The following is a 23121-nucleotide window of genomic DNA, read 5'->3' on the forward strand; positions in this document are numbered from 1 at the left end:
ACGGCCATGCATTGGCATCCCTGGAAGCAAAAGCAGCCAGCTAGGAATATGCTGTACTTGACTTGTGGTGCTTGTTGTAATACTTGCTGCACCGCATGTACAAGCAATACTTGGTAGCTTTGTAACAAGTAGTAACTCGCAACATGCTGGGCCTACTGCTAGGCCTAGTCTATGGAGACTTGCCGTGCCCATGGGACGAGAGCCGTAGTAACTTGTCAACCGGTCTTGGAGGCACGGCTCGAGGCAGGGAGCAGTCCAGCCGCAGTAATCAGGAGCGTCAAGCCAATGCGTTTTCCGTAAAACCGGGCGTGCTCATCTGTTGACCGTCTCCAAGGATCCTCGTCTCCTCATGCCATGTTGTTAAACGCACCTGGGCCGGTTCGTTCACATGGTGTCTATCCCCTTGTCTCTTACTCACATTGCCCTCCAGTCCCCTCTGTTTCTTAAAATTTTTCTGGTCAACTCCAGCCATTGATACCGTCCGAGTACGAGCACCAGCAAGGGAGGGGGCCAAACAAGCTGCAGGGTTGCTGCTTTGGCCTGCTGCGTGTCCTCGCCCGGCAATTGGGCCAGCACCAGGGCCAGCCTGAGCACCAGCACCAGCCAAGCACCAGCACCAGCACCAGCCTGTGCGCGCCACGCACCACCCAGCAGGTCGGGATCAGAGACCGCCCTTTTTAGCTCGTCTCGATCGAGCCGTGACGCTGATGGATTGCGATAGTGCCATCTTCCCTGTATGCGAGCAGCCCGTCAACCAGGGAGGGGCTCTCGGTGGTGTAACCGCGTGGACATGGGCGGGTGGGTGATGAGTGGCCAGATTGAGCGAGCAGAGAGAAAACAGAGAGAGAATTGCCCAAGGCGGAAACGCTTTTTGGTGTGCCGGTAATACTTGGTGCATGTCCTTTGGGGGCAACCTCCTCGTAGGTGCAGCAGCTTCATTTCGTTAAAGCACCGCTAGCAGCAAGAGGAGTCTTGAGGAGGTGCTGGTGGTGCTGCTGCCTCCTTGCAGGGAATAGGCTTGTGCTGCTGCAACTAGAGGCTGTGGCCGTTCTGTTCTGTCACTGGCACAAGACGCTGCTACTGACTGATACGAGTACATGTGAGCATCAATTTCTTTTCTTTTGGCTCTCCCTTACATGCTCACGCTCACACATGCGCTTCTAAGCCAATGCAAAGGTGACAAATTTCACGCGGCCGCCAGAGGTGGTGGCAAAATCTCAGATAGATGCCACCCCATCTGAGATGCCATCTCGTCACCAAGCTTCGACAAGAGGGTCCGTGTAACAGCGGTAACGACGCAGCCGTCGTGTGGTGTGTGAGTGAGCACCTACAGTATATGGATGTGTCACCGTCACCACTTCACCAAAGCCTCATTCTCATTCTTTACACCTCCTTGCTCTCTTTCCCCTCTCTTCTACTCCGTATTCTACCCCCTGATCTACCCATCTCACGAGAAATATCACGCCTCTCCTCTCCAACGTCTCCAGCCGGCCGGTTCGCTAAACTAGCTAAATAACCATCGCCGAACGTAACGTGGCTGACAGCAGATCGAGCTCAGAAAAGTCGGGACGCCTAGCTGACCCATGCTGCTCACACATTCGGTCTCCTCTTTCAGTGACCGCCCTATTGCCTTGCTAGACCCCTGTTCTCAACCAAAAAGTGGCGGTCCCCGCTTGCTGGCATAAGTTTCTGTCTCCTCTTCTTCTCTGGCAGGGGCCCGGCCTGGCACAGGAGCAAAAGGCCTCTGCTTATTTCCTCTCCGCCTTTTTGTGATTCCCATCCCGCCTATTCACTCGACGCCAATCCCGGTCGCGGCCACCGCCTGCCTTGGTAGTCGTGCTAGGACCAAGTGGTCTGGGATGGGAGCACAACGAGACTAGCCGTGCTGCACGAGACCAAGAGATGGAGTGATGCCAATCATAACGACATCGCCAATCACAACCGCGTGAAATGTACACACTTGGTTGAGGTGGTATTGGTATTACTAGGTACTACAGCACCATGACTGGTATTACCTACCTACCTACTACTAGTAGTATTAGTAGTAGTATTAGCATTCATCAACATCATCTTTAGCCGTCTGCAGTACGAGCATGTTTTCTTGTTGCACGCTGCTGTGCCCTGCAACGACTCGGCACTCATTACACCGTAACTGCAATGACTAGCGGCCGTTTAGTGCTTCCAAGTGTATTCCTCGGCGTCATAGGTGCGCTAAAAAAAAAAAAATCGGACACAGCAGCAGTTGAAGCTCTGAGAGCCAAAGCCAATGCCTACCTACCTAGGTAATTGTAGCAAAACCCGGCCCAGCGGCGCTCATGCCCCGATCTTCCGGCACCTCGTCCAACCCGCAAATTGTCCCGCACCGGATCAGCGCCCCGGCCGCTACATCTGGCTCCCTAGTCTCAAACTGCTGTTGCTTCACTTTTTTATAACCCCGGCTAAAACACCATCGATATCGCCAGCACCGATCGCGAACGAGAGTCCTCGCACGCGCAGCAAGACAAGGCCACGAGCTACGGCAGATTGCGGCAAAGCATCACGTCGGCAAAGAAATTTAAAAATAACCACACACAGACGCACACTCCCCCGCCAGCTCCCCAATTCCTCTGCCCCTCACCCTCGTGTCTGTCTGCATCTGCCATCTGCATCATCTCTCCTCTTTTCGTCCAGTCGAGCTACTACCGCTTGTAGGATTTCTGCCGGCACAGGTCCTGGTGCTCGTCTCCCTCCAACACGGACAAATTATTAGCCCTACCCTGCCTTGCCTTGTTCCCCCCCATATCAATCAATATCAAATGAAATGATCGTCGCCTCGCCAGCCCTGCGTCGCCTCGCCTCGGCCTCCTCTTCTTCCTCCCGGCTTCGCTCGCATGGCCCCTCTTCTCTGCTTTCCCGCCGTCGATGCGGGGCCAGTAATCCTGCTGCATCCTCTTCCTCTTCCCACTCCCTCTTCTCTGCCTCGCCCTTCACTCACTTCCTGTCAGCCACAGCCACTCAGATAAGGATGGGTTCGACATCTGCCGCCTTGCCTCGCCTGGCAATCTTCGAAGCCGTAGCCCGCCACGACGCCGATGCCCTCGCCGTGATCCACTCGCTCTCTGGTCGGAGCTTCACCTACGGCCGGCTGCTTGGCGACGTGCGCCGAGCGCGGGACCGGCTGCTGGAGGCGCGGGGGAAGTCCAACGGCGACGACCTGGACGGCGAGAGGGTTGCCCTTTTGGTAGAGAACAGCTACGATTACGTAGGTGAGCGGCCCCGTTAACGATATCCGCCCGTGGTCTTGCTTATATGAGCAAAACTCGCTGATATCATTGGGACATCTTACAGTCACTCTCCTCTCAGTTCTGGCCGCACGTGCAATAGCCGTGCCTCTGTCTCCCGCATTCCCCATCCCAGAGCTGGAGTATGTCATCAATCACAGCGAGGCCTCGCTGCTCGTCTCCTCTCCCAAGTTTGCGTCCAAGGCCCAGCAGGTCTTGGCTGCAGAATTGACATCTAAGCCGGCCCACGTGGAGCTGCCCAAGCATACCGAAAGTGCGGATGCCACAAGAGAGGAGGTTCCCTTGGAGGACAGTGCCGAGCCGGGCCAAGCAGGTCTCATGCTCTATACTTCAGGGACAACAAACAAACCGGTAAGAAGCATGCCCTCAGTATTGCCATTGCTATTGCTATTGTGCTCGCTCCATAAGAGCCACTTAAACTTGAACTTGAACGTCGTTCTAAAACCCATTTCCAGAAAGGCGTCTTGCTGCCCCAGTCTGTCCTCACAGCGCAAGCTCGCTCTCTCCATGAAGCCTGGGAATACTCTCCCTCGGACCATCTCCTCCATCTTCTCCCTCTCCACCACATCCATGGCGTCGTCAACGCCATCCTGACTCCCTTGCTCGCCGGGTCCTCTATCGAATTCATGTTCCCCTTCAACGCCGATGCCGTCTGGAACCGCCTCGCTACTCCTTTCCTCCCAGCTTCCGAGACCACCAATGGCGACGCAACCAACGGCGATACACTATCCAAGGCTCCCAAACCCAAAGTCACCTTCTTCACCGCAGTTCCCACCATCTACAGCCGCCTCCTCAACACCCACAAGTCATTACCCCCTCCTGTTCAGGATGCATCTCGCGAGGCTATCTCCCCTTCCAATCTCCGCCTCAACATCTCCGGATCCGCTGCCCTGCCGACCCCCATCAAGACTGCCTGGGCCACCCTCAGCAACGGCAACGTCCTCCTCGAGCGTTACGGCATGACCGAAGTTGGTATGGCCCTCTCCTGCGGTCTCTCCTTCGCCGACCGCGTCGACGCTTCCGTCGGCTGGCCACTACCTTCTGTACAAGCCCGCCTGGTCGACGTCGATTCGTCAGACGTCATCCTCCACGGCCAGGAAGTCGGCCCAGATGGCCGCGAGCGCTCCGGCGAGATCCAGCTTCGCGGTCCCACCATCTTCAAGGAGTACTGGCGCAACCCAGCCGCCACCGAGAAGGAGTTTACGAGCCCCGACCCAGACGGCCAAGGCGCATGGTTCAAGACCGGCGACGTCGCCGTCCGTCGTCCCGTCACTACCGCCGGCCTCAACGCCTCCCACCAGCCCTGGGCCAAGGGACCCCTATACTTCATCCAGGGCCGCAAGTCCGCCGACATAATCAAGACGGGCGGCGAAAAGGTAAGCGCCCTTGAGATCGAGCGCGAGCTCCTCTCCCTCCCACAAGTCTCTGAGGCTGCCGTCGTTGCCGTGCCCAGCGGTAACTGGGGCCAAAAGGTCGGCGCTGTCATCGTGCTTGACCGATCCGTCACCGAGAAGTGGACGCCGCTGGAGATGCGCCGCGCGCTCAAGAGCCGCCTGGCACACTACAAGATCCCCCAGGTCATGAAGGTGGTTGACAGCATACCGCGCAATGCCATGGGCAAGATCAATAAGAAGCAGCTTGTCAAGGCCATCTTTGCGGAAGAGCACAGCGGTGATGAGGCATAGATATTTTGCTGATTCACACATATTTTGCATGTTTTCCTTCTTATACTGCTACTTTGGGTTTGACAGCCTTGGCTATTGGATGTAGAATAGAGTCATAGATACGTTATATAGTAGGCAATATCTAAGCAATCTACACGAATAAAAAGACACATCTGAACTCATGAAAGTATAAATCACACAAGAGTCTCAAGTGGTAACAGTAAATCAATTGATGACAAAGAATTATTGTAATAAGAGAGGAAAATAAATGCATAAGAAAAATAGCACGGCATTTTGGGCCTGAATATCAGACATCTATTTTTTTTTTTTCCTTCTTTTTCGGGATTTTCTGAAATAGGGGGTTCCTGTTTCGGTTCCTCGCCAGCCGCATCTGCCGTCTTGCGCAGCCTAATTTTGACCAGTTTCAAGAAAAAAGATAACGAGAGCTCCTGAGCCAACGCCGTCATGTGATGTGAGAAAGATGCTATCGTCCCAGAGTCATTAGTTGCCCGAGAAGCCAAGCTCATGCCTTGCTATGCGCAAACCCCGACCCGCATCCGACAAAGGAAAAGTAATCATGTCTCTTGACCACTGACCCCTGAATGCCCACCTGTTCTGTCCCACGATGGGACAAGACCTTGAGAGAGGTGCGCATTGGGGGACATGCTACGGATATCTGGTGGTGGTAGGTAGTTGGGTGTAGTTAATGCAGCCTCCTCTCCCCGTCCAATGTTGTAAAAATTCCATCTCTGAGCGATTACACCACATACTTGGCCTTGGCTCTGGTGCTACCGGCGTGAGCGCTGTCCGTGTGGCCTGAGAACTCAATCTGCTCGTTGCTGGGGAGCTCAAGGGTCTCCTTGAATCTGCGTCCGATAGACAGGAGAATGTCCTTACCCTTCTCCGAGCTTCGGCCTTTTCCGCCGGCAACATCGCCATCACCTCGTCCTGGAATGCTCTTTCCTATGGTGCGAGTCCAGACACCGATGCGGTAGAAGCCCTTGCGGACGTTGACAACAACGCCCATGACCTCACCATCATCCTCCTCCTCGAGCGTCTCACCGATGGCGCCCATCATGACATGCAGCCAGAGGCGGTCGACATCGACGTTGCGCTTATCCTTGTACTGGTAGGACCACTTGCCACCGTGCTTGTTCTGGGGGTCTTCCCACTCCGGGCGAACGCCAGCCTTGAAGAGATGGTAGTCGGACTTGAGGGCAAGTTCTGAAACGGGGGCAACGTTGTTCTGTACGATAGGCATAGTCAGCAACCAGAAACATGGGGATGAAACCTCGTAAGGAGGCCTCTCGGTAGATGCGTAATGGACTTACGTAGACACCCCAGAACTCCTCAACTGAATCGAAAGTGATGACCTCCTTGAGCAGGTCATTCCAGTTGTCGCCCTAAAGCGAACACACAAGATATTAGCTCTAGTTCTCGATCAAATCAAAGTTGGCCCGTAGCTGCGAGTCCAATGTTTCCTCATTGGCAGCCACTTCCAGGTCCGATGCCGCATACCTTTCCGCTCGGGGGCTTGGTGAACCAGAGAGTCCACTTGTTCTGGAGGGGGTGCTTGACATTGAAGTTATCTTTGTCGTGGAAGACCGTCACAGGCGTGCTGTCGTCCTTGGCCTCGCTGCCGTTCTCAGCGCCCTTGGGGGAGATGGGGATGGTGGAGAGATCGACCTGCTGGTCCATGTTGGTTGCCTCTGTCGCAGCAGCAGCCATTGTTGCTATTTGTGTCGCGTGGGAGGGTATGAGGTTGTGTGTGGTCGGTGGTTGTAGCCGCAAGAAGAACGAAGAGGATGTTTGGAGAAGAACCAAGAAAAAAAATTGGAGCTCTCAATGGCGGGAATTCGAAAATCGCGGGGCAGCGGTGGGATGTAGCAGCAAGAAAAACTTGCGGTGGCGGTACAAGGAAAAGAGAAGAAGCTCAATGGCCGTTTCTACTTTTCGAGTGTTTGGAAAATTGGAGAAAAATAAGACTCGGTCAAAGTGGCCCTGTAAAGTCCGAACTTGCTCCAGGCAAAGAATCGGGCTTGTTTTGTCAAGAACGAACGCCTGTTCAAGTGATTGTACTTTTTTGCGCCACTAAGCCGATTTACTGGGTGCAGGAGAAAAGTTCACATCTGGCAGTGGCTATACAGTGGGATATTTGGCCTGAAATATGAGGCAGAAGTTATAAGTAGTCTGTACATAGCGCAGCATTGTTATTTAGCTAAAAAGGCATGTACTGTATACAAATTTTCACTAGTACGTTGAGCGCTGTAGGGAGTAGCTGCTATTATAAGATAATACAAAACTGGAGAGAGAAGAAAAAGGGTTAAATAAGAAGGAATTGACAAAAGAAATATGATACTAAGTTGGAAGCTGAGCTCATAGAATACAGTGGAAACTTTCAATGTAGATCAAGATAGAAGGCTGCTCTACAGCTCGCCTTTCAGAAGAATCTCAACCGCCACCACCACACCAGCAATATTTCGAGAATATATCAATTCCAATTCAATTATATACGCATATACATGTATATGCAAATTATTTCGCCTCATACGTATTCATCAAAACCTAAATACCTACGTATAGCAAGGAGTCCATTAATAAACAGCCCCTTCAGCAATATATCATCCTTCCGTCCATCCAGCATATATGCACTCGTCCGTCCGTCCGTTGCCTATATTCCTCCCTCCTATGTAAACCCTCGTTTCCCGTTCTATCATTGGAATAAAAAGAAGAAACAAGAAAAAAAATATCATCGAAAAAAAATATCGCTCCGCATGTAAAAATCAGGTTAAAAAGAATCCCTTTAACCAGAACTGTCCTGTCCTTGCTTGCTTGTATATCCCACTTGTCGTTTCTTTCTCTCATAAAAAACGGCACTAACCTGCACTCCCTTGAACCTTGTGCATATGCTGTCCTTCCGTATTCTTTTTCAGCCTAAAAAATAAATAAATAAATAAAAGTAAATCCGTCGTGTCTTCCTGTTGAACGCCTCCTTCGAAGTGAAATAGGAAGTTGAATAAAAAAATCGCACCCAAAAAGTCGTAATCGTGAGATTTCAGTATCGTGTAAAAAAATCTGCAATGCCTTCTTAAAATAAGCAAAGGCAAATGCTTCTTGAAATCAAAAACTTTTTCATCAGAGTAAAAAGAAAAGAAAAAAGGACGCAAAGGGAGAAGCCGTTATGAACAAAAGAGAATGGAGAGAAAAGGTAGCAGAGCTTAAATCGCCCTTCCATTCTCCAGCTTATTAACATTCTCTTCAGTCAAGGCCTCTCCTGCCCCAGACTCGGGAGGGGAAATGTTGCTGAGATCAGCTGGCACACCCCCAGCCGCGTCAATAAGTTTCGTCCCGTGAAGCATATTCGACAGCTCTTGCTCTCCCTCCGGCCGGCGCACCGGCGGCGACATCTCAGCTGCAATGGCCGAGTCAAACGGCGAAGGCTCATGCCGTCCGTTGGTCGTCAGAGGCCGCGGTGTGATTGCGTTAGGGTGGAATTCTTCCGAGGCCGAAAGGGGTAGTAAATCGCCATCTTCGATGCCCAGATGCGGAATATCGGCGTTTTCGCAGTGCTCTCCCATCTCGGAGCAGTCAGAAGCAGGCGGTTCCGACTGGGGCCGACGTCGGGTTAGTGACCACCTGATGAGCATTCTCTCCAGTACCTTCATCGTCACCGGCTTTGGTAGATAATCGTCCATGCCAGCTCTTGTGCACTTTTCGCGATCCCCTTGGATTGCCGATGCTGTCATGGCCACGATGGGCACATCTTGAACCAGCTTTTTATATGGCAAATGGTGGCGGAGAAGATGGGTGCATTTGTAGCCATCGATGATGGGCATCTGCACATCCATAAGAATGATATCTGGCTTTTTGTTTTGACCTTTTGATGCGCCAATCATATAGTCCAGCGCCTCTTTGCCATTCCAGGTCGCTGATACTTGAAACCCAAGTTTTCCAATAGTTCGAGTAGCAATCTTCTGGTTCACTGGGCTATAGGAGAGAAATGTTAGTTACCATAGGGGAAATGATAGAGTTGGAATGCGGTCGTTAGAAAACACTTACTTATCCTCTACCACTAATATATGCATTCGTGACCTTTCAGATCGAGGAAGTTCTTGCTCAGTCGGAGGAGGCGTCTTTATTGATACACGCCGACGCGTCTTGGCACCAGGGGCATTCACCGGGCCATCTGAGCCTTGGGAAGCGCTCGTCAACTGCTCATACTCCGAGCTATTGCACGAGAGACTCAGTTCTGACTGTAGTCGGTCGGAAATGGCTCCGGCTTCCGCCAAGGATGGAGCTCGGGCTCCAGTTGGCTTCATAAATGGAATCCAAAACGTTGCTTTGGTGCCCGATCCCACGCTTGACTCCAGCTTGATACGACCATTCATCAGGTCTAGCAAGTTCTTGCAAATTGTCAATCCAAGTCCCGTGCCACCGAATTTTCTCGCCGTAGATGGATCCCCTTGGCTAAATGGCTTGAAGAGCTTCTTACGGACGCTTTCTTCGATGCCGATACCCGAGTCTTCAATGACAAATCGAACCTCAATCGTTTCGGCCGTTTCGCGCTCTTTGACCACCGAAAACTTCACATATCCCTGGTTCGTGAATTTGATACTGTTCGTGAGGAGATTGGTAATAATCTGCCGCAACCTGCCAGGATCGCCGATGACCACTCGTTCATTCGCAATATCCTTCCCAACATCGGATAGGAAATCTAGACTTTTCCGCTCAACAGCAAACTTGAGCATCTTCCTCACCTCCTGGACAATATGCGAGAGGGAAAATTGTACTTCTTCAATGTCCAGGCGGCCAGATTCTACTTTGGAGAAATCTAGAATATCGTTGATTACCGTAAGCAGCGACGTAGCAGAGCTTTGAATGTTATCGACATATTCACGCTGCTCGTCGGTCAACTCCATATCACCCAATAGCTCCGCCATGCCAAGAACTCCCGTGATTGGCGTCCTGATTTCGTGAGACATGTTTGCCAAAAACTGGCTTTTAAGTCTTGTAGCCTCTTTAGCAGCAGCCTCGTTGGCCATTGCGCGGCGCTTTTCCTTGTCTTGCTCTCGCAAAGCTTCTCCTCTTTCTTTTAGCTCGGTCACGTCCATTATGACTCCAATAACACCTTCGATACAGGTCTCCTGCGTCGCCCTGTTGTCTTTCGTCTTTTTTCCGAACATTGGGTGGAACCGGGTTCGATACCAGCGGTCATCTGCCATCAGAGTTAGCTTTGCAGCCTCTTTATACCATCACTTATCCATTAGGATTGGGTTCTTTTTGGGAACCACTTACCAATTCCATGCTCCTTGACGTCCTCGTTTGTTCTACCCCCCAGAATATCTTCGATGGGCTGCAACCACTGCGGGCGATCTGCGTCAGGCGCCTGTTCGGTGAGTCGATCGAAAACGGTATACATGTTTTCTCCAACAAACCACCTGCTCCTTTCATGGTTATCTTCGGTGGCGCTGTTCCATATCAAAGCACCCTCGAGCATAGTAACGCGGCGTTCGGGATCAACAGTGAAGATGGTGACGTGCGAATGAGCAAGCACACTTAGTAGCTGCTGGCGTGTGCGCTTGGCACTTAGCTTCGTCTGCATGCTCTCGTGAATGTCGGTGCAAGTTCCTATTGTAATTAGGTTGTTTAGTTAGTGACTCGTTTTCTTCCTCCTTTAATGGTTCAAAATCAAACATACCAAACCACTTCTCAATCTTGCCCGATTCTTTATCGCGTACCGCAAGGGCACGGCCGAGGAACCATCGCCACTCTCCCTCTTTGCTAAGGCAACGATACTCCATCACATAAGGATCTCCTGTTTTCAGAGAATGAGTCCACCGAGCTCGAGCTTCAGGTCTATCGTCAGGGTGAACTGCTGGGTGGATATCTCCTTGGAGATCCAGTCCAATGCAGCCTCCGGGGGTCAGGCCGGTATAGGCGTACCATCTCGTATTGAAAAAATCGTGCGTTCCATCCGGGCGTGCCGTCCACACCAGCTGCGGCATCGTGTCGCATATGACCTTGAAACGCTCTTCGTCGCGTTCTTTGATATGGGTAATCTCTTCCGTCATGGTTGTTACATCACGACCAGTCACGACGCCAGCAAGAAACTCGTGCGTAGTGTCGTCATAAATTGCTTCTCCCAGCACGTCGAATATGATCCTGTTCCCCTTGCGTCCGTACATGCCTATACGTTTGCTATCAAAGGGTCTCTCTGTCCTAAGCAGTATAGAAATCGGAAACTCGCTGACTTCTAAGCGTCTCGTAAAATCTTCGTTCCATACTTCCCATTTTTCCAGCAAGTGTTCTCCATCGAGGGACGAGTCGAGATCAGCATTCTCAGGGAAGAGCTGTCTCGCAGCTTTGTTCGGAAACGTCACACTGCCATCCTTCCACATGGCGACAACGGGCATCTGTGTGCTATCGATCAAGGCGTCTTTCATCATAATGAGTTTTTGCAGCACCGAAGGCGTGCTAGATTGAGTATGAGACGCCACAGTTGGAGGGCCCATGGGAGGGAATGGGCTTGAGGACATGGTAATGACACCCGGGCTGTAGAATAACGGCGAGCTAGAGTCTCGGCTGGACGCAACGGATGCCGGGCTTGACGTAGTAATCGACTTTTTATCTACGGCTTCGAGGATGCTAGATCGAGCAACGGCCCTCCTACCGCTAACAGGCATAGTTGGAGCAGATTGAGCGTTGGTGAAGGTCAGAGTGAAAAAGACTTGCTTATCCTCGATTTCCCAGATGGTGATGATCATCTTGGCAAAGGCATGGTATTCCGACTCCTTTGACCTGTACCGGCTATTGAAGGTGGTTTTGGCTATGTCTTTTCGAGTAATTATGACCTCTACCGTTGCGTCCTGGGTCGGCCGCTCGATGGGCTTGTGTTCTAGTCCATCAGTCTGCGATAAGACAGTGGCAGCCGTTGGTGTGATTTCGCCTCCAAAGTGAGACGGTCGTCGTTGATGATTCGAGGCCGCCGGTGGCCGTACGCCAACTTCAGTGACCAAAGTGTCGAGAAAAGCCTCCCATGTGACCCATACGGGACGGCCATCCTGTATCATATCAATGCCCACCTGTGACAACGTCTGCCCTCGCAGCTTCTCCATCGTTGCCGACACGTCATCGTCGCTCAAATTGTCGGAAATGATGCCAAGCATCCTCCCCATGGCCTCATTGGCCAGTACAACCGTCTTCAGGTTGTTCAAGATGATGACGGGAACAGGCAGATACTGCATTGCGGAAAAGGCAACCTGGCCCGGTGATATCGACGGCATAGCTAGTCGAAATGGGCTCTGAGACTTGGAGCGGACGCCGGCATCACCAGGGTCTCTGAGGAAGCGTCCGCCTCCCAGAGAGCGAGGACTGTCCTCCAAATGGCCATTCTTGTCTGCCACGGTCAGCTTAGAAGGGGCCGGGTCTTCCATTGATAAACCCGAGTCGAAATCGAGATCCGGCAGGCCTCGCGGGGCATCGTGGGCAGCAGAAGCGGGAATAGAGGTGGATGCTGAGGCGGACTGTGAAGTTCGAGCCTTACTGCTCTCGCGAGCACCTCCCAGGGACGTCATATCGTGGGTGATCCACGCATGAGGGAGACGCGCACCGGTGGGAGGGCAGCGAGGAACGTTTCAAGGGCAGCCACAGAGCAGCCGGATATGCGGTTGGAGTCCTTGAGAAGGAGAAATCAGAAAGACGTTTCGAGTTGGTCTGGACGGATGGAGAACGAAGGAGAGAGGAGGGAGACAGAGCAGTTGGAACAATGATGATAGTATATGGGAGAGAGCCTGGCCCAGCTTCGCTCAGGGCAATCACAAGCAGACAGTCGCCCAGACGATACGCTGAATAATTGGAGTTACGGAACAGAGGACAGGAAAGCAACGGCTCCCGCGAGGACTCGATGCGTTAGTGCTGCTCTACTTGACGAAGCTATGCCGGTATCGCAATGGCGTGGGATATTGCAGATCTCTGGCTCCACCCATTCGATGGAAGGACGGGCTTTTTCTGGAGTCGTGAAATGGCAGTAGCACGAAGTTAAAAAAGTTAAGGACCAGACGAGGGCGGTTCGCCCAAGTGCCGGGCTGGCAAAGGGTCCGGTTTATAAACTGTCCGGATCAGGGAGAGGCAACTCAGCATCTGGCCAGCAAAACGCCGACAGCTGCCAGACACGACGATGGAAGGGAGCCAGACGAGACAAGCTGGATAAAGGAACCAGGCCAATTTGCGCACCGGAAGCGGTGGGGGGAGGCAGACAATCGGTTGAAACAGCTTGAATTGATTACAGAGAGTTGCTGTCGCTCTTGATGGCCGCAAACAGGCTGTGGAGACGGAGGCTTGGGGCTAGGACAGACATGGCTTGGGACTAGTAAGAACTCGAGACCCTGAGCTGAGACAGAGTAATAAGAAACAGCGGGGGAGTGTACATGTATGGCTGTATGTTGGATTGGTGCGGCATAGGCAGTAGGGCATTGATATACGAGTGGCAGCAGTAGTGGCAGTTAGTAGTGAGTGGACGCAGCAGGGGAGGTGGGAAAAGCAAAGAGAGAGAGAGAGAAGTAGGGTGGATGAGAGTGAGGCGATTCAAGGAACAAGGTTTCCCATCGGCCGCCTTCTTTTTTCCTTGCTTAGAGGTACCAATACCAGCACTGGCCACACACAAAGTGCTGCTGGGGAGGTACTCGTACCAGCTGGCTGACAGCATCCGACACCTTGCGAGGCTTCTTTGTTACATGTGTGTGCCCCTTTGGCCTGACCGACGGATGCGATGGCGAGCTGAGACAGGTCCATGAATCTTGCCTAGCCTGGCATAATCGCCGCTGGTCTCCCTGCCTACAAAGGTGGTAGTGGTGGTACTATTGCGCCCAAGACACGACTCTCGAGACCAACTACCGTATTCCAATATACAGTCAGTACTGCGTCGTACTATGCCGTTCTCACTTAATATCGCCCGGCAAAAAGGGTTTTTGAAAGGCACGTAGCCCTTTAGGAGCAAGTGTGAGAGAGAGCCCGGCTCTTGTCTCGGCCAACCGGTGCATGACTACAGCACCGCCGCATGCAACATACTTGTACATGCACACATCCATGTACCTACCCATGGGGCCTTCGTATGTTAGCAGCTTAGAGTATGCAGCCTGCCTCTGCGTATAGCTGCTACGCGTAAGTCTGTGACATATAATACATGATATACTGGGTACAGGCAGATAGGTGTGGCAGCAGCACGGCAAGCAGATCCAGACCGCAAATCTGACAGCCCAGCCAGACCCGAGAGATGGTGTAGGATGTATATGGAGGAGGATTCACACCTTGTATAGCTACTAGTACCGAGGCAGGTGCTCCGTGGTGTAAGACAATGTCTTCGGTGTCCTATGCGTCCCAGGTGAGACCAGACCACTCACCAGGTTTCGTCCAAGATCCAAGACTGACGAGAACGAGAACCCGGGAGTTGGCGGCGCTGTGCCTTTGTCTCCCGTCGGCCTACTCCGTGTGCTGGATCTGGATAACCCGGTGACCCGTAATTCCTGCAAGGCATCCATCCGCCAAACTTGCTTTTTGTGCCACTACAACACTTGTTGGAGCGGAGAGAATGTGGGCTTTGGTTTGGGGGGGCAATTGTCTGGACCTGATTTTGACTTTGACCGCCTTAGCACCGCACTTGTGAGGGTCAATTGACAGGCCGAGCGAGCTTACAAGGAAGAATACCATGAAAACAAGTTCTGTGCTCCTGTGGGACGGACGGGTCTCCATCCTGTCAAAACTGCGGTGGCGAAAAACAGAAGCATCGAGAGAGAAAAAAGAAAGATCAGCAGAGGTGCTAGCGCTGGCGTCTTGTTCTGGATAAACAGGCGCTAGACAGCCAAGAGCAGTTTCGAGCATGAACGCTTCCACGATGAGCCTAGCCGGTGTCTCTGCTATCGGGCCTTGCCAATCGAGCATTTTGCGCGCCCACGGGCTTTTGTCAACTTTCCCATGAGGGGGGTGGCCGCGGCATAATGGGCACAGGGTCCTGTCCCCTCCTTGGGAGGCTGGCAAATCAAAAGACAAAGAACGAATAGAAAAAAGTAAGAAAAGAGGCACCGTCTACTGTAGGGCCTATCACAGCCGAATTCTGCTAATGCGAGCCGCTCCCACCGTCCGCCAGTCCCTCCCGGATCTGACTGGCTTCCTCCTGGGCTGCTGGGCTCTTTTTTCGATCAATTTTTTCTCGGCTCGGCAGCCAGGTCCCTCGAAAGAGGGGCCCTCGAATCGTCGAGTTCTGACCCGGCGACATGCAAATCACTACTGCAGCTAAAATGGCCTGCTGCTTGAGGCGCTCACGGTCTGGATGGCTCCTGGGCAGATTGGCAGGCCTGACCCGACCCGACAGCTAGGAGAAAGCGGAGAAAGCCGATCTTGCTGTGTTTTCGGCCTGGATTACATACTGTACAAGGAGCCAGCACCAAGAAAACAAGTAATGGATGCTGGCCATTTGGCTGATCTTGCCGAAACACCCCATTGATGGATCTCTATGCAGGATCCTTCCCAGCACTTTTCTTATTTTGTTTTTATTTTTGTTATTATTTTAATTTTTTTGAGAAATCTCTTTTTGTGCCATCAGCTCCTTCGCCCTCATCCAACGGGCGTAAGACCCCGACTAAGACGGTGCCGCACTCTCCGCAAAAGCCGTTATAAAACAAAAACAATCCATGGCTACCCAGCTGATGGTGCCTTGAATGTGTGCCTGTTCGCCGCCAAGCCTGCTCATTAGATCCAAGAAGCGACGAGGCTCGGCGAATCAGAGCGATCAGAACAAGGGTGCAGGAAGCGAGAAAGTGAAAGACAGCTGAGTGAGATATACAACACCTCAGGCCATTGATACTCGATCCAATCAGACGGTGGAGTTCATCGGAGCTGAGATGACCCGCTGGATGTTTCCCTTTCCTCAGCTACTTTGTTTTCTCGCTATTTTTCCCGCTCTAGACCTCTGTATTTAGCTGTGCGTTTGTGTTTTTGGTCGCACTAATTTACATGACAAGCCTCACTTACCATATCCCTGTCAAAAGACTACCACTTGCAGCGACCAGGGGTCCTCCTAGCAAACGCCCAGAAAAAAAAAGAGGCTTCTCGGATCCACCCGTTGTCTAGAACACAAAGCTCCAGAGCACAAGCCCCCCCAAAAAAAAACCCCCCAAAAAAAAAAAAAAAAAAAAAAAAAGAAATTTACAGGGCTCGCTGGCTTCTAGAGCTCTCGGTATCTTGGTGGAGGCTTATTTGCATAGCTATAGCTGCAAGTTCTGTTCGGTGACCGGATCTAAGGGGAGGAGAAGCAGGCAACGGCACTTGATGACCTGAGACACACTTGTGATGAAATTACATATTATTTGCTTTTTACTGTCTGTCTCTTGTCCTTATTCTTCGGTTTTAATCCCTTAGATGGCCTGGGCTTTGATATGCCTCCAGAGACTATTGGTTTGTCCACAGCCACCGAAATCTCGCTACGTCCTCAAGTTGGATACAATTTGCGCGAGAGGTAATTCCACATAGGCCTACTACGTAAAAATAGTAATAGTGCTCCGTATAAGTTAAGCGGTAGTATTACTCGTACATACTACCTATGTAGGTACTACTGCTACCATTACCACTTATATCTGACATCCAGGGATCAAGGGCTCATGTACGTGTATTGGTCGGTATCCGGAGAGCCAGCAGACCTCTTCTTGTTCCTTTTTGTACACCACTCGTACCGCTTCGTATCCTTTTCCGAGATGTGACAATTCACAATTCATTTCTCCGACGGCTTGCTAATGCTGCTAGGCAGCACCTCTAGACTACAGTATACACTTGCTCGTGCATGCGTCTTATTGTCGTAATACATGTATACTAGCATTCACCGTACGGAGCTTGATCTCGGATGTCGTCGTGCCCTCAATCTTATGCAGCTAGCACCTCGCGCCGCCAATATAGGGCCTTTGCTCGTTTGGTAATATACACGCTTGTAAGATCACTCTAGCCCGTGTATCGAATACTACATACCTATCAATCCACACGAGAATTGCAGTACTGCACATTTCCTCCCACTTCAAATCGAATTAAAAAGCTCTGTTCACAGCTCCACCAAGGCGATCTTAACTCCATTTTCCAAATCGGCGCCTTTCCTAATGCTACCCGGCTCCAGAATAAAAAGCTCAGCGCAAAAAAAAGCCTGGTTTGGTTTTTTGCCGTGGAGAGCTCCACCTGCATGGACAGCTAGCTACTCCATACAGCTTGTAAGTCGACATTCCCCTCTTCCAATTACCCTTTTTCCCTTTTTCTAATAGGGAGATAACTCCCAAAAGGGGGCTTTCTTTGTCCGCATATGAAAAATTTCTCCAAGCTATAGGGTAGGACCTCTAGGGTAGGTACTCGACATGCTGCAAGGTAGATTGTTTTTGCTCATTTTCCCCTGTTTTCTCCGAGTTGCAAAATCTGGCCAGTTTGGTTATTTTTTTTTTTGTATGGCCGTGATTCGATTTGGTCCTTTTTTGCATACAATTTGATTTTGCGGAAAATAGGAATTGGATCACGAGCCCAAAAACGGCGGCCAACCCCGTCCTGATGCCCGTAGGGCCTGTGAAGAAGGGCAGATGCGAGCAGCTGGCAGCTGTAGCGCGGGCCCTATCCTCTGTACCATATCTTGTCGGTAGCGGTTATAGCGTCCTTCTGAACAGGCTTGTAGGCTCTGGCCTCGCTGGCGGTCGGTATGTAGCCCTGCTAAACCCTTCTGAAAGCTGCTCCCCAGGGATCTAGCTGTACGGAGGATGCCTGGAAATTCGTTTCCGGATGGGCTCAGCGCCTCTGACTTTGTCAGTCGGCGCTGGGTGACAGGGCAAATCCAAGTCTGCTTGACGCGGTGCGCAGCAGCATCGAGGACAAGCCGCAATGGGTAATTATCTTTGATAATGCTGATAACCTAAAGTTATTTGGAGTGGACTGCGCAGAAGGGACGAATGAGAGTCTCTACCAGTACATCCCTCGAGGGTCACAAGGAACAATAATATGGACAAGCCGTGATGCACATATCGGCGGCACACTTGTTGGCTACAGTCAAGGCATTAGAGTTCCACCCATGACAAGGGATAAGGCAATAATTCTTCTCACAACAGCCAGTGGTAGTAACATAAAGTCAGCTGTGGAAAATGCAGGAATTAATTGGCTTTTAAAAAAGCTACAGCAACTTCTATTAGCAGTCTCACAGGCTAGAGCATATATACAGCGCATATTAATAACAATTAAAGAATACCTTGACCTTTTAATAAAAAGCTTAAGTTAATGGGATTTCTTTGAGATAAAAGATTTTAATTAATACAGGCGGATAAGAGTTTTAAATAGCGTGCTTGAAACGTGGAAAATCTTTATAAAGCGGATTTAAAAGGAAAGTAAGCTATTATACCAAATTCTTTATATGATTATATACATAGACAGCCAGGATATACTGCTTAAGTTAATAGTGGTAGTTAGCTAGTATAATATTAGTGATAGGATAAGGCTGAGAAAGTTCCTAAGACTACAGCGCAGCAGCCCTCACGCAGGCTTTTACGCGACTGGTGGAGTTTTCTTTTCTTGATTTGCGCGGGGATAGAAGAGGTGATTTACAGAGCTACGAAATGCACAAGCTGTGATGGATTCGGGCTATGCCCGTATCAGGCTCGCAGCGAGCCCGCAACGAGAGCGCAACGAGGCCTTATATAGCTAGTTGAATAGATCAGTCAGGGATCTATTTAATACGTATCCTTTTGCATAGCGCAACTGGGTAGCGCTCTAGCAAGCGCTAAAGGCCGTTGTGCAAGCTATTACTTAGCCCTCTTAGGGTCAGTCCTTTACAATATACGGAGTACAGGGTTAACATTATAAAGCTAAAGAGTTACAGAAGCAGGCATTAGATCTCTGGCTAGAAGTTTTTGGAGAGAAGTATCCGAATGTAATTAAAAGCATGGTGGAGCTTACAGTAACATATAATATATTAGGCTGATATAATAAAGCCGAAGAGTTATAGAAGAAGGCATTAAGTCTCCAGCAGGAGGAGCTTGGGAAGGAAATAATCTGGAGCATAGCGTCCCTCGCGGCAATACATGAAAAGCAGAAACCGAGCCGCAGAACTTTTTGGAAAAAATACTATATTAAGCCTAGAGTATTTAAAAGATAGGAATTATATATGAAGCTTGGCCAAAGAGACAGGAGACAGTGTTACATCAAGTCTTCGGATGCGTAGTTCCTAGCATTCAGAGATCCAGCGAAGGAAGCAGCCCGTAAATGGTGCCAAACCTTCGTGTTATGGAACCCCCGACCCAAGAACATAGAAGCAAGCGAGGCAGCCGACGCCCTCGCGGAGAAAGGCTTCGGGCTGACCCCTCACGCTTCCAAGCCAATCTTCACGCACCTGCTACGCATCAACAGGCATCAGAGAAGCTTGGTGTCGCGGAGCAGTAGTGGCACGACAACACACCACACAGCTGCCGTAACTGGAAACTCCTTTGGCTAGATAGCCCTGGGGAGCTCCGGCTGCTCGCCAAACGATCTGATCACGGAGACTTCCACGAATCATGTTGTCACAATCGGTTCCAGCACACGGTGCCAACCCCGATGCGGATGCGACGAGCCCAAGAATCCGGGCTACATCTTTCAATGCGAACAAACACACCGCCTAATACCACCTAATACCAAAGAGACAACGCTTCTTCAATTCCATATATGCAATTGGCATAAACTGACGCCCCTCATAAATAAAGATTCCCCTACTAGATAAAGATGGGAAATACTATGTTAATTCTCTCAAGTCCATCTCCCGGATTAGACACTACGTGTAGGTACTCAGCAAGTCAATAGGCTACAAGGTACATGGAAATATCACAGCAACGAGGAATAACAACTTATTACCTAATATACGAAGGGATTCCAAGACCCTAATTTATACTTGAAAAATATGCTTAATAGTTTTACCCTATTAGGCCTTTAATTTGAGACAGTGAACATCGACTAGTTACCCACGACCTGAACCTAGACTGCAGTAAAGACAGATACAAGCCCACCCGCACCACCGCAATAGACAGCCCGGCCATTTTCATCTAGGAAATTGCATGTCGAATTGCACTGATTGTGCGGGTCGTCAATTGACGTGGCGGCGATCTCGTCTCCACACGTGCAAATGGACGCACCACCTACTGATGCCAGTGTAAAGAACAGCGTAGGAGCACCAGCAGTATTATTTCGCGTACCGCAGGCATTAGCGCAGTCATCGACAGATGTATTTTCGGTAAAAAAGGCGGTGTATTCATCGGTTGACAGGCCGTTTACTTGGTCCGCTCCGCTCGACGCAAAGCAGCCAATATATGCGTACTCGGCGGAACCACCCTGTGGTCCTTGAACACCTGGAGCACCTTGAACACCTGGAGCACCTTGAACACCTGGAGCACCTTGAACACCTGGAGCACCTGGAGCACCATCTGTGCCGTTAATGCCTGGAGCACCTTGAACACCCGGAGCACCTTGAACACCTGGAGCACCTGGAGCACCATCTGTGCCGTTGATGCCTGGAGCACCTTGAACACCCGGAGCACCTTGAACACCTGGAGCACCTGGAGCACCATCTGTGCCGTTAATACCTGGAGCACCTTGAACACCCGGAGCACCTTGAACCCCCGGAGCACCTTGAACACCTGGAGCACCTGGAGCACCATCTGTGCCGTTGATGCCTGGAGCACCTTGAACACCTGGGGCACCTTGAACACCTGGGGCACCTTGAACACCTGGGGCACCTGGAGCACCATCTGTGCCGTTGATGCCTGGAGCACCTTGAACACCTGGGGCACCTTGAACACCTGGGGCACCTTGAACACCTGGAGCACCTGGAGCACCATCTGTGCCATTAATGCCTGGAGCACCTTGAACACCTGGATCACCTTGAACACCTGGATCACCTTGAACACCTGGATCACCTTGAACACCTGGAGCACCTTGAACACCTGGAGCACCTTGAACACCTGGAGCACCTTGAACACCTGGAGCACCTTGAACACCTGGAGCACCTTGAACACCTGGAGCACCATCTGTGCCGTTGATGCCATCCCTGCCGTCTCTGCCGTCTTTGCCATCTATGCCGTTCATGCCGTTTTCGCCATTGATGCCGTTTTCGCCATTGAAGCCGTTTTTGCCTCTAAAGCCGGTTTTGCCTCTGAGGCCAGGCAGACCCTGGATACCTTGAGCACCATCCGTGCCATTCTGGCCTGGGTCGCCTTGATCACCCTTGTCCCCCTTGGGACCCTGAGAACCTTGGTCGCCCTTATCTCCCTTGGCTCCCTTGGCTCCCTTGGGACCCCGAGAACCTTGGTCGCCCTTATCTCCCTTGACTCCCTTGGGACCCTGAGGGCCTTGGGGGCCTCGAGAACCCGTCTTGCCTTGATCACCCTTATCTCCCTTTTCTCCCTTATCTCCCTTCAGGCCTTGGGATCCTGTCTTCCTATTCTCTCCGTACTCTTCATTGTCTCCGTACTCTTCATTCTCTCCGTACTCTTCATTCTCTCCGTACTCTTCATTCTCTCCGTACTCTTCATTGTCTCCGTAGTCTTCATTGTCTCCGTACTCTTCATTCGCTCCGTACTCTTCATTCTCTCCGTACTCTTCATTGTCTCCGTAGTCTTCATTTTCTCCGTAGTCTTCATTTTCTCCGTAGTCTTCATTGTCTCCGTAGTCTTCATTCTCTCCGTATTTTCCATTCTCTCCGTATTTTCCATTCTCTCCGTATTTTCCATTCTCTCCGTACTTTCCATTCTCTCCGTACTTTTCAATCTCTTCGTAATTTCCTTTCCCTTCGTACTTTCCTTTCCCTTCGTACTTTCCATTCTCTTCGTACTTTCCTTTCCCTTCGTACTTTCCATTCTCTCCGTGCTGTCCATAGCCAGATGGGCCTGGAGGCCCTTCGCTGCCACGGTGGATCTCTTCGTAGTCTTTTTGAGTCATTATTACTGTGTGAAGGTTGCAATTACAGTCGGGGCCGTGGTCTTCCTGCCCTCGCTTCACTGCAACTGCCGAGGCATTTTTACCAGCCGGTTCTGGACTGCCGAAACTGTTAGATTGAGAAAAAAGCATCATCCAACTCTTGGAAAACTTACATTGAGGTGAATCCCTTTGGGGCCAAACCAGAGCCAAGCTCAACACGATAATATACGTCCCATCTGTCTGCACGCTCACGCGCAGCGAGAGCGGCAGTCGGCTTCACGCCACCCAACAAGATGGCTGCTACGGGCAGCAGCTTGCTGATAACAACCATGTCGTAATAAAGTAGTCGAGGGCTACAGGGAAAGCTGTCAATGCATAGAGAATGTTGTGAGGCTATTATCATATAGAGGAACGGGGATATTTATAAACCCGTAAGATGAAATGTATTGAAATATATTAGTGCCTCTCATCACTTGAAAAATATAAACAATTAGTAACCTGTATGCCGTGGTATTAAGCATGTAACGAGTCTTAGATGTGTTTGTGAGCGTTCGTTCCTGGAATTATGTCCCAAATCTGTTTACTACTACATTCCTTTTCGTGTCCGCGGAATTTTACTACAATAAAGATGGCGTGGCCCTGAATAATCCTGGAAAAAGGATAAAAAAAAAAACGTTCTCATGATTTTCTAATGACGAGGTGCAAAAGATCTCAGGCATAACTTAATTAGCATCAGTCCAGGTTTAAGATTAAACCGAAAAGCATTTATGTTGGGTTTGGTTTACCTCCGAATGCTTTGGGTAGATAGCTCTGGATGTGTTCCCAGTAAGATGAGTTACTGCTAATTGGTATTGTGGCTTCTGCAGTAAAACAAAATGTGTCATGCATGGCATTGAAGAATGCTCAATATTAGCACTTATAGTATACATTCAGTATTACGTGCTGAAAGTATTACATTGAGATCCGATATAGGTCATTCCATGGACCCCTTCTAGGTCTGGCAAAGGCGCTAAATTCTAGATCTTCGCCAAGAAAGCACTGCTGGACGAAGGAAAAGATAAACCAGGAATAAATGCTCCGTCCTAACGACGCGCCCCTAATTATCGGGCCGGGCCGCCCACCCTCCGAGGAATCTTCCGAGGGGTTGGGGGGGGGGGGGGGGGGGGGGGGGGGGGGGGGGGGGGGGGGGGGGGGGGGGGGGGGGGGGGGGGGGGGCGGGGGGGCGC

The 23121-nt window shown here is 50.9% G+C and overlaps 6 protein-coding genes across 6 annotated transcripts; 1 reads left to right on the forward strand and 5 right to left on the reverse strand.

Moving 5' to 3' along the window:
* Positions 1–3004: 3004 nt before the first annotated feature.
* GGI43DRAFT_387152 (acyl-CoA synthetase) lies at positions 3005–4966 on the forward strand (the record flags this gene model as incomplete). The annotated part of the gene is made up of 3 exons (XM_083203889.1): positions 3005–3245; positions 3328–3632; positions 3737–4966. The coding sequence occupies 3 exons, from the start codon at positions 3005–3007 to the stop codon at positions 4964–4966; spliced, it is 1776 nt and encodes a 591-aa protein (XP_083057074.1).
* Positions 4967–5158: 192 nt separating this feature from the next.
* GGI43DRAFT_414522 (translation initiation factor eIF 4e-like domain-containing protein) lies at positions 5159–7041 on the reverse strand. The gene is made up of 3 exons (XM_083207050.1): positions 6464–7041; positions 6277–6348; positions 5159–6191 (listed from the first exon to the last, which is right to left on the reverse strand). The coding sequence occupies exons 1-3, from the start codon at positions 6671–6673 to the stop codon at positions 5703–5705; spliced, it is 771 nt and encodes a 256-aa protein (XP_083057075.1). The 5' UTR covers positions 6674–7041; the 3' UTR covers positions 5159–5702.
* A 945-nt stretch (positions 7042–7986) lies between these two features.
* Positions 7987–12621, reverse strand: GGI43DRAFT_202770 (uncharacterized protein). The gene is made up of 4 exons (XM_083200094.1): positions 10644–12621; positions 10241–10573; positions 9005–10160; positions 7987–8932 (listed from the first exon to the last, which is right to left on the reverse strand). Exons 1-4 carry the CDS (start codon positions 12517–12519, stop codon positions 8164–8166), a joined length of 4134 nt encoding a protein of 1377 aa, XP_083057076.1. The 5' UTR covers positions 12520–12621; the 3' UTR covers positions 7987–8163.
* Positions 12622–13026: 405 nt separating this feature from the next.
* Positions 13027–13765, reverse strand: GGI43DRAFT_202786 (uncharacterized protein). The gene is made up of 2 exons (XM_083200095.1): positions 13372–13765; positions 13027–13303 (listed from the first exon to the last, which is right to left on the reverse strand). Exons 1-2 carry the CDS (start codon positions 13647–13649, stop codon positions 13078–13080), a joined length of 504 nt encoding a protein of 167 aa, XP_083057077.1. The 5' UTR covers positions 13650–13765; the 3' UTR covers positions 13027–13077.
* Positions 13766–14232: 467 nt separating this feature from the next.
* GGI43DRAFT_202747 (uncharacterized protein) lies at positions 14233–14970 on the reverse strand. Its single transcript, XM_083200093.1, has one exon. It carries the CDS (start codon positions 14879–14881, stop codon positions 14423–14425), a length of 459 nt encoding a protein of 152 aa, XP_083057078.1. The 5' UTR covers positions 14882–14970; the 3' UTR covers positions 14233–14422.
* A 4987-nt stretch (positions 14971–19957) lies between these two features.
* Positions 19958–22226, reverse strand: GGI43DRAFT_387155 (uncharacterized protein; the record flags this gene model as incomplete). Its single annotated transcript, XM_083203890.1, has 2 exons — positions 19958–22013; positions 22069–22226. The coding sequence occupies 2 exons, from the start codon at positions 22224–22226 to the stop codon at positions 19958–19960; spliced, it is 2214 nt and encodes a 737-aa protein (XP_083057079.1).
* Positions 22227–23121: the final 895 nt, after the last annotated feature.

The sequence above is a fragment of the Trichoderma evansii genome (genome assembly GCF_050947405.1).
Source record: "Trichoderma evansii strain SZMC 28006 chromosome Unknown GGI43scaffold_23, whole genome shotgun sequence".
In the NCBI taxonomy this organism is placed as follows: domain Eukaryota; kingdom Fungi; phylum Ascomycota; class Sordariomycetes; order Hypocreales; family Hypocreaceae; genus Trichoderma; species Trichoderma evansii.

Coding starts and splice junctions, on each gene's coding strand:
- GGI43DRAFT_414522 (XM_083207050.1), bottom strand. CDS start 6,673: ATGGCTGCTGCTGCGACAGAGGCAACCAACATGGACCAGCAGGTCGAT. Junction 6,349..6,463: donor CCAAGCCCCCGAGCGGAAAG/GTATGCGGCATC, acceptor TGTTCGCTTTAG/GGCGACAACTGGAATGACCT. Junction 6,192..6,276: donor AGGAGTTCTGGGGTGTCTAC/GTAAGTCCATTA, acceptor CCTATCGTACAG/AACAACGTTGCCCCCGTTTC.
- GGI43DRAFT_202770 (XM_083200094.1), bottom strand. CDS start 12,519: ATGACGTCCCTGGGAGGTGCTCGCGAGAGCAGTAAGGCTCGAACTTCA. Junction 10,574..10,643: donor CAAGATTGAGAAGTGGTTTG/GTATGTTTGATT, acceptor TAATTACAATAG/GAACTTGCACCGACATTCAC. Junction 8,933..9,004: donor ATATTAGTGGTAGAGGATAA/GTAAGTGTTTTC, acceptor TCTCTCCTATAG/CCCAGTGAACCAGAAGATTG.
- GGI43DRAFT_202786 (XM_083200095.1), bottom strand. CDS start 13,649: ATGCTGTCAGCCAGCTGGTACGAGTACCTCCCCAGCAGCACTTTGTGT. Junction 13,304..13,371: donor TCCAACATACAGCCATACAT/GTACACTCCCCC, acceptor ACTAGTCCCAAG/CCATGTCTGTCCTAGCCCCA.
- GGI43DRAFT_202747 (XM_083200093.1), bottom strand. CDS start 14,881: ATGCTCGATTGGCAAGGCCCGATAGCAGAGACACCGGCTAGGCTCATC.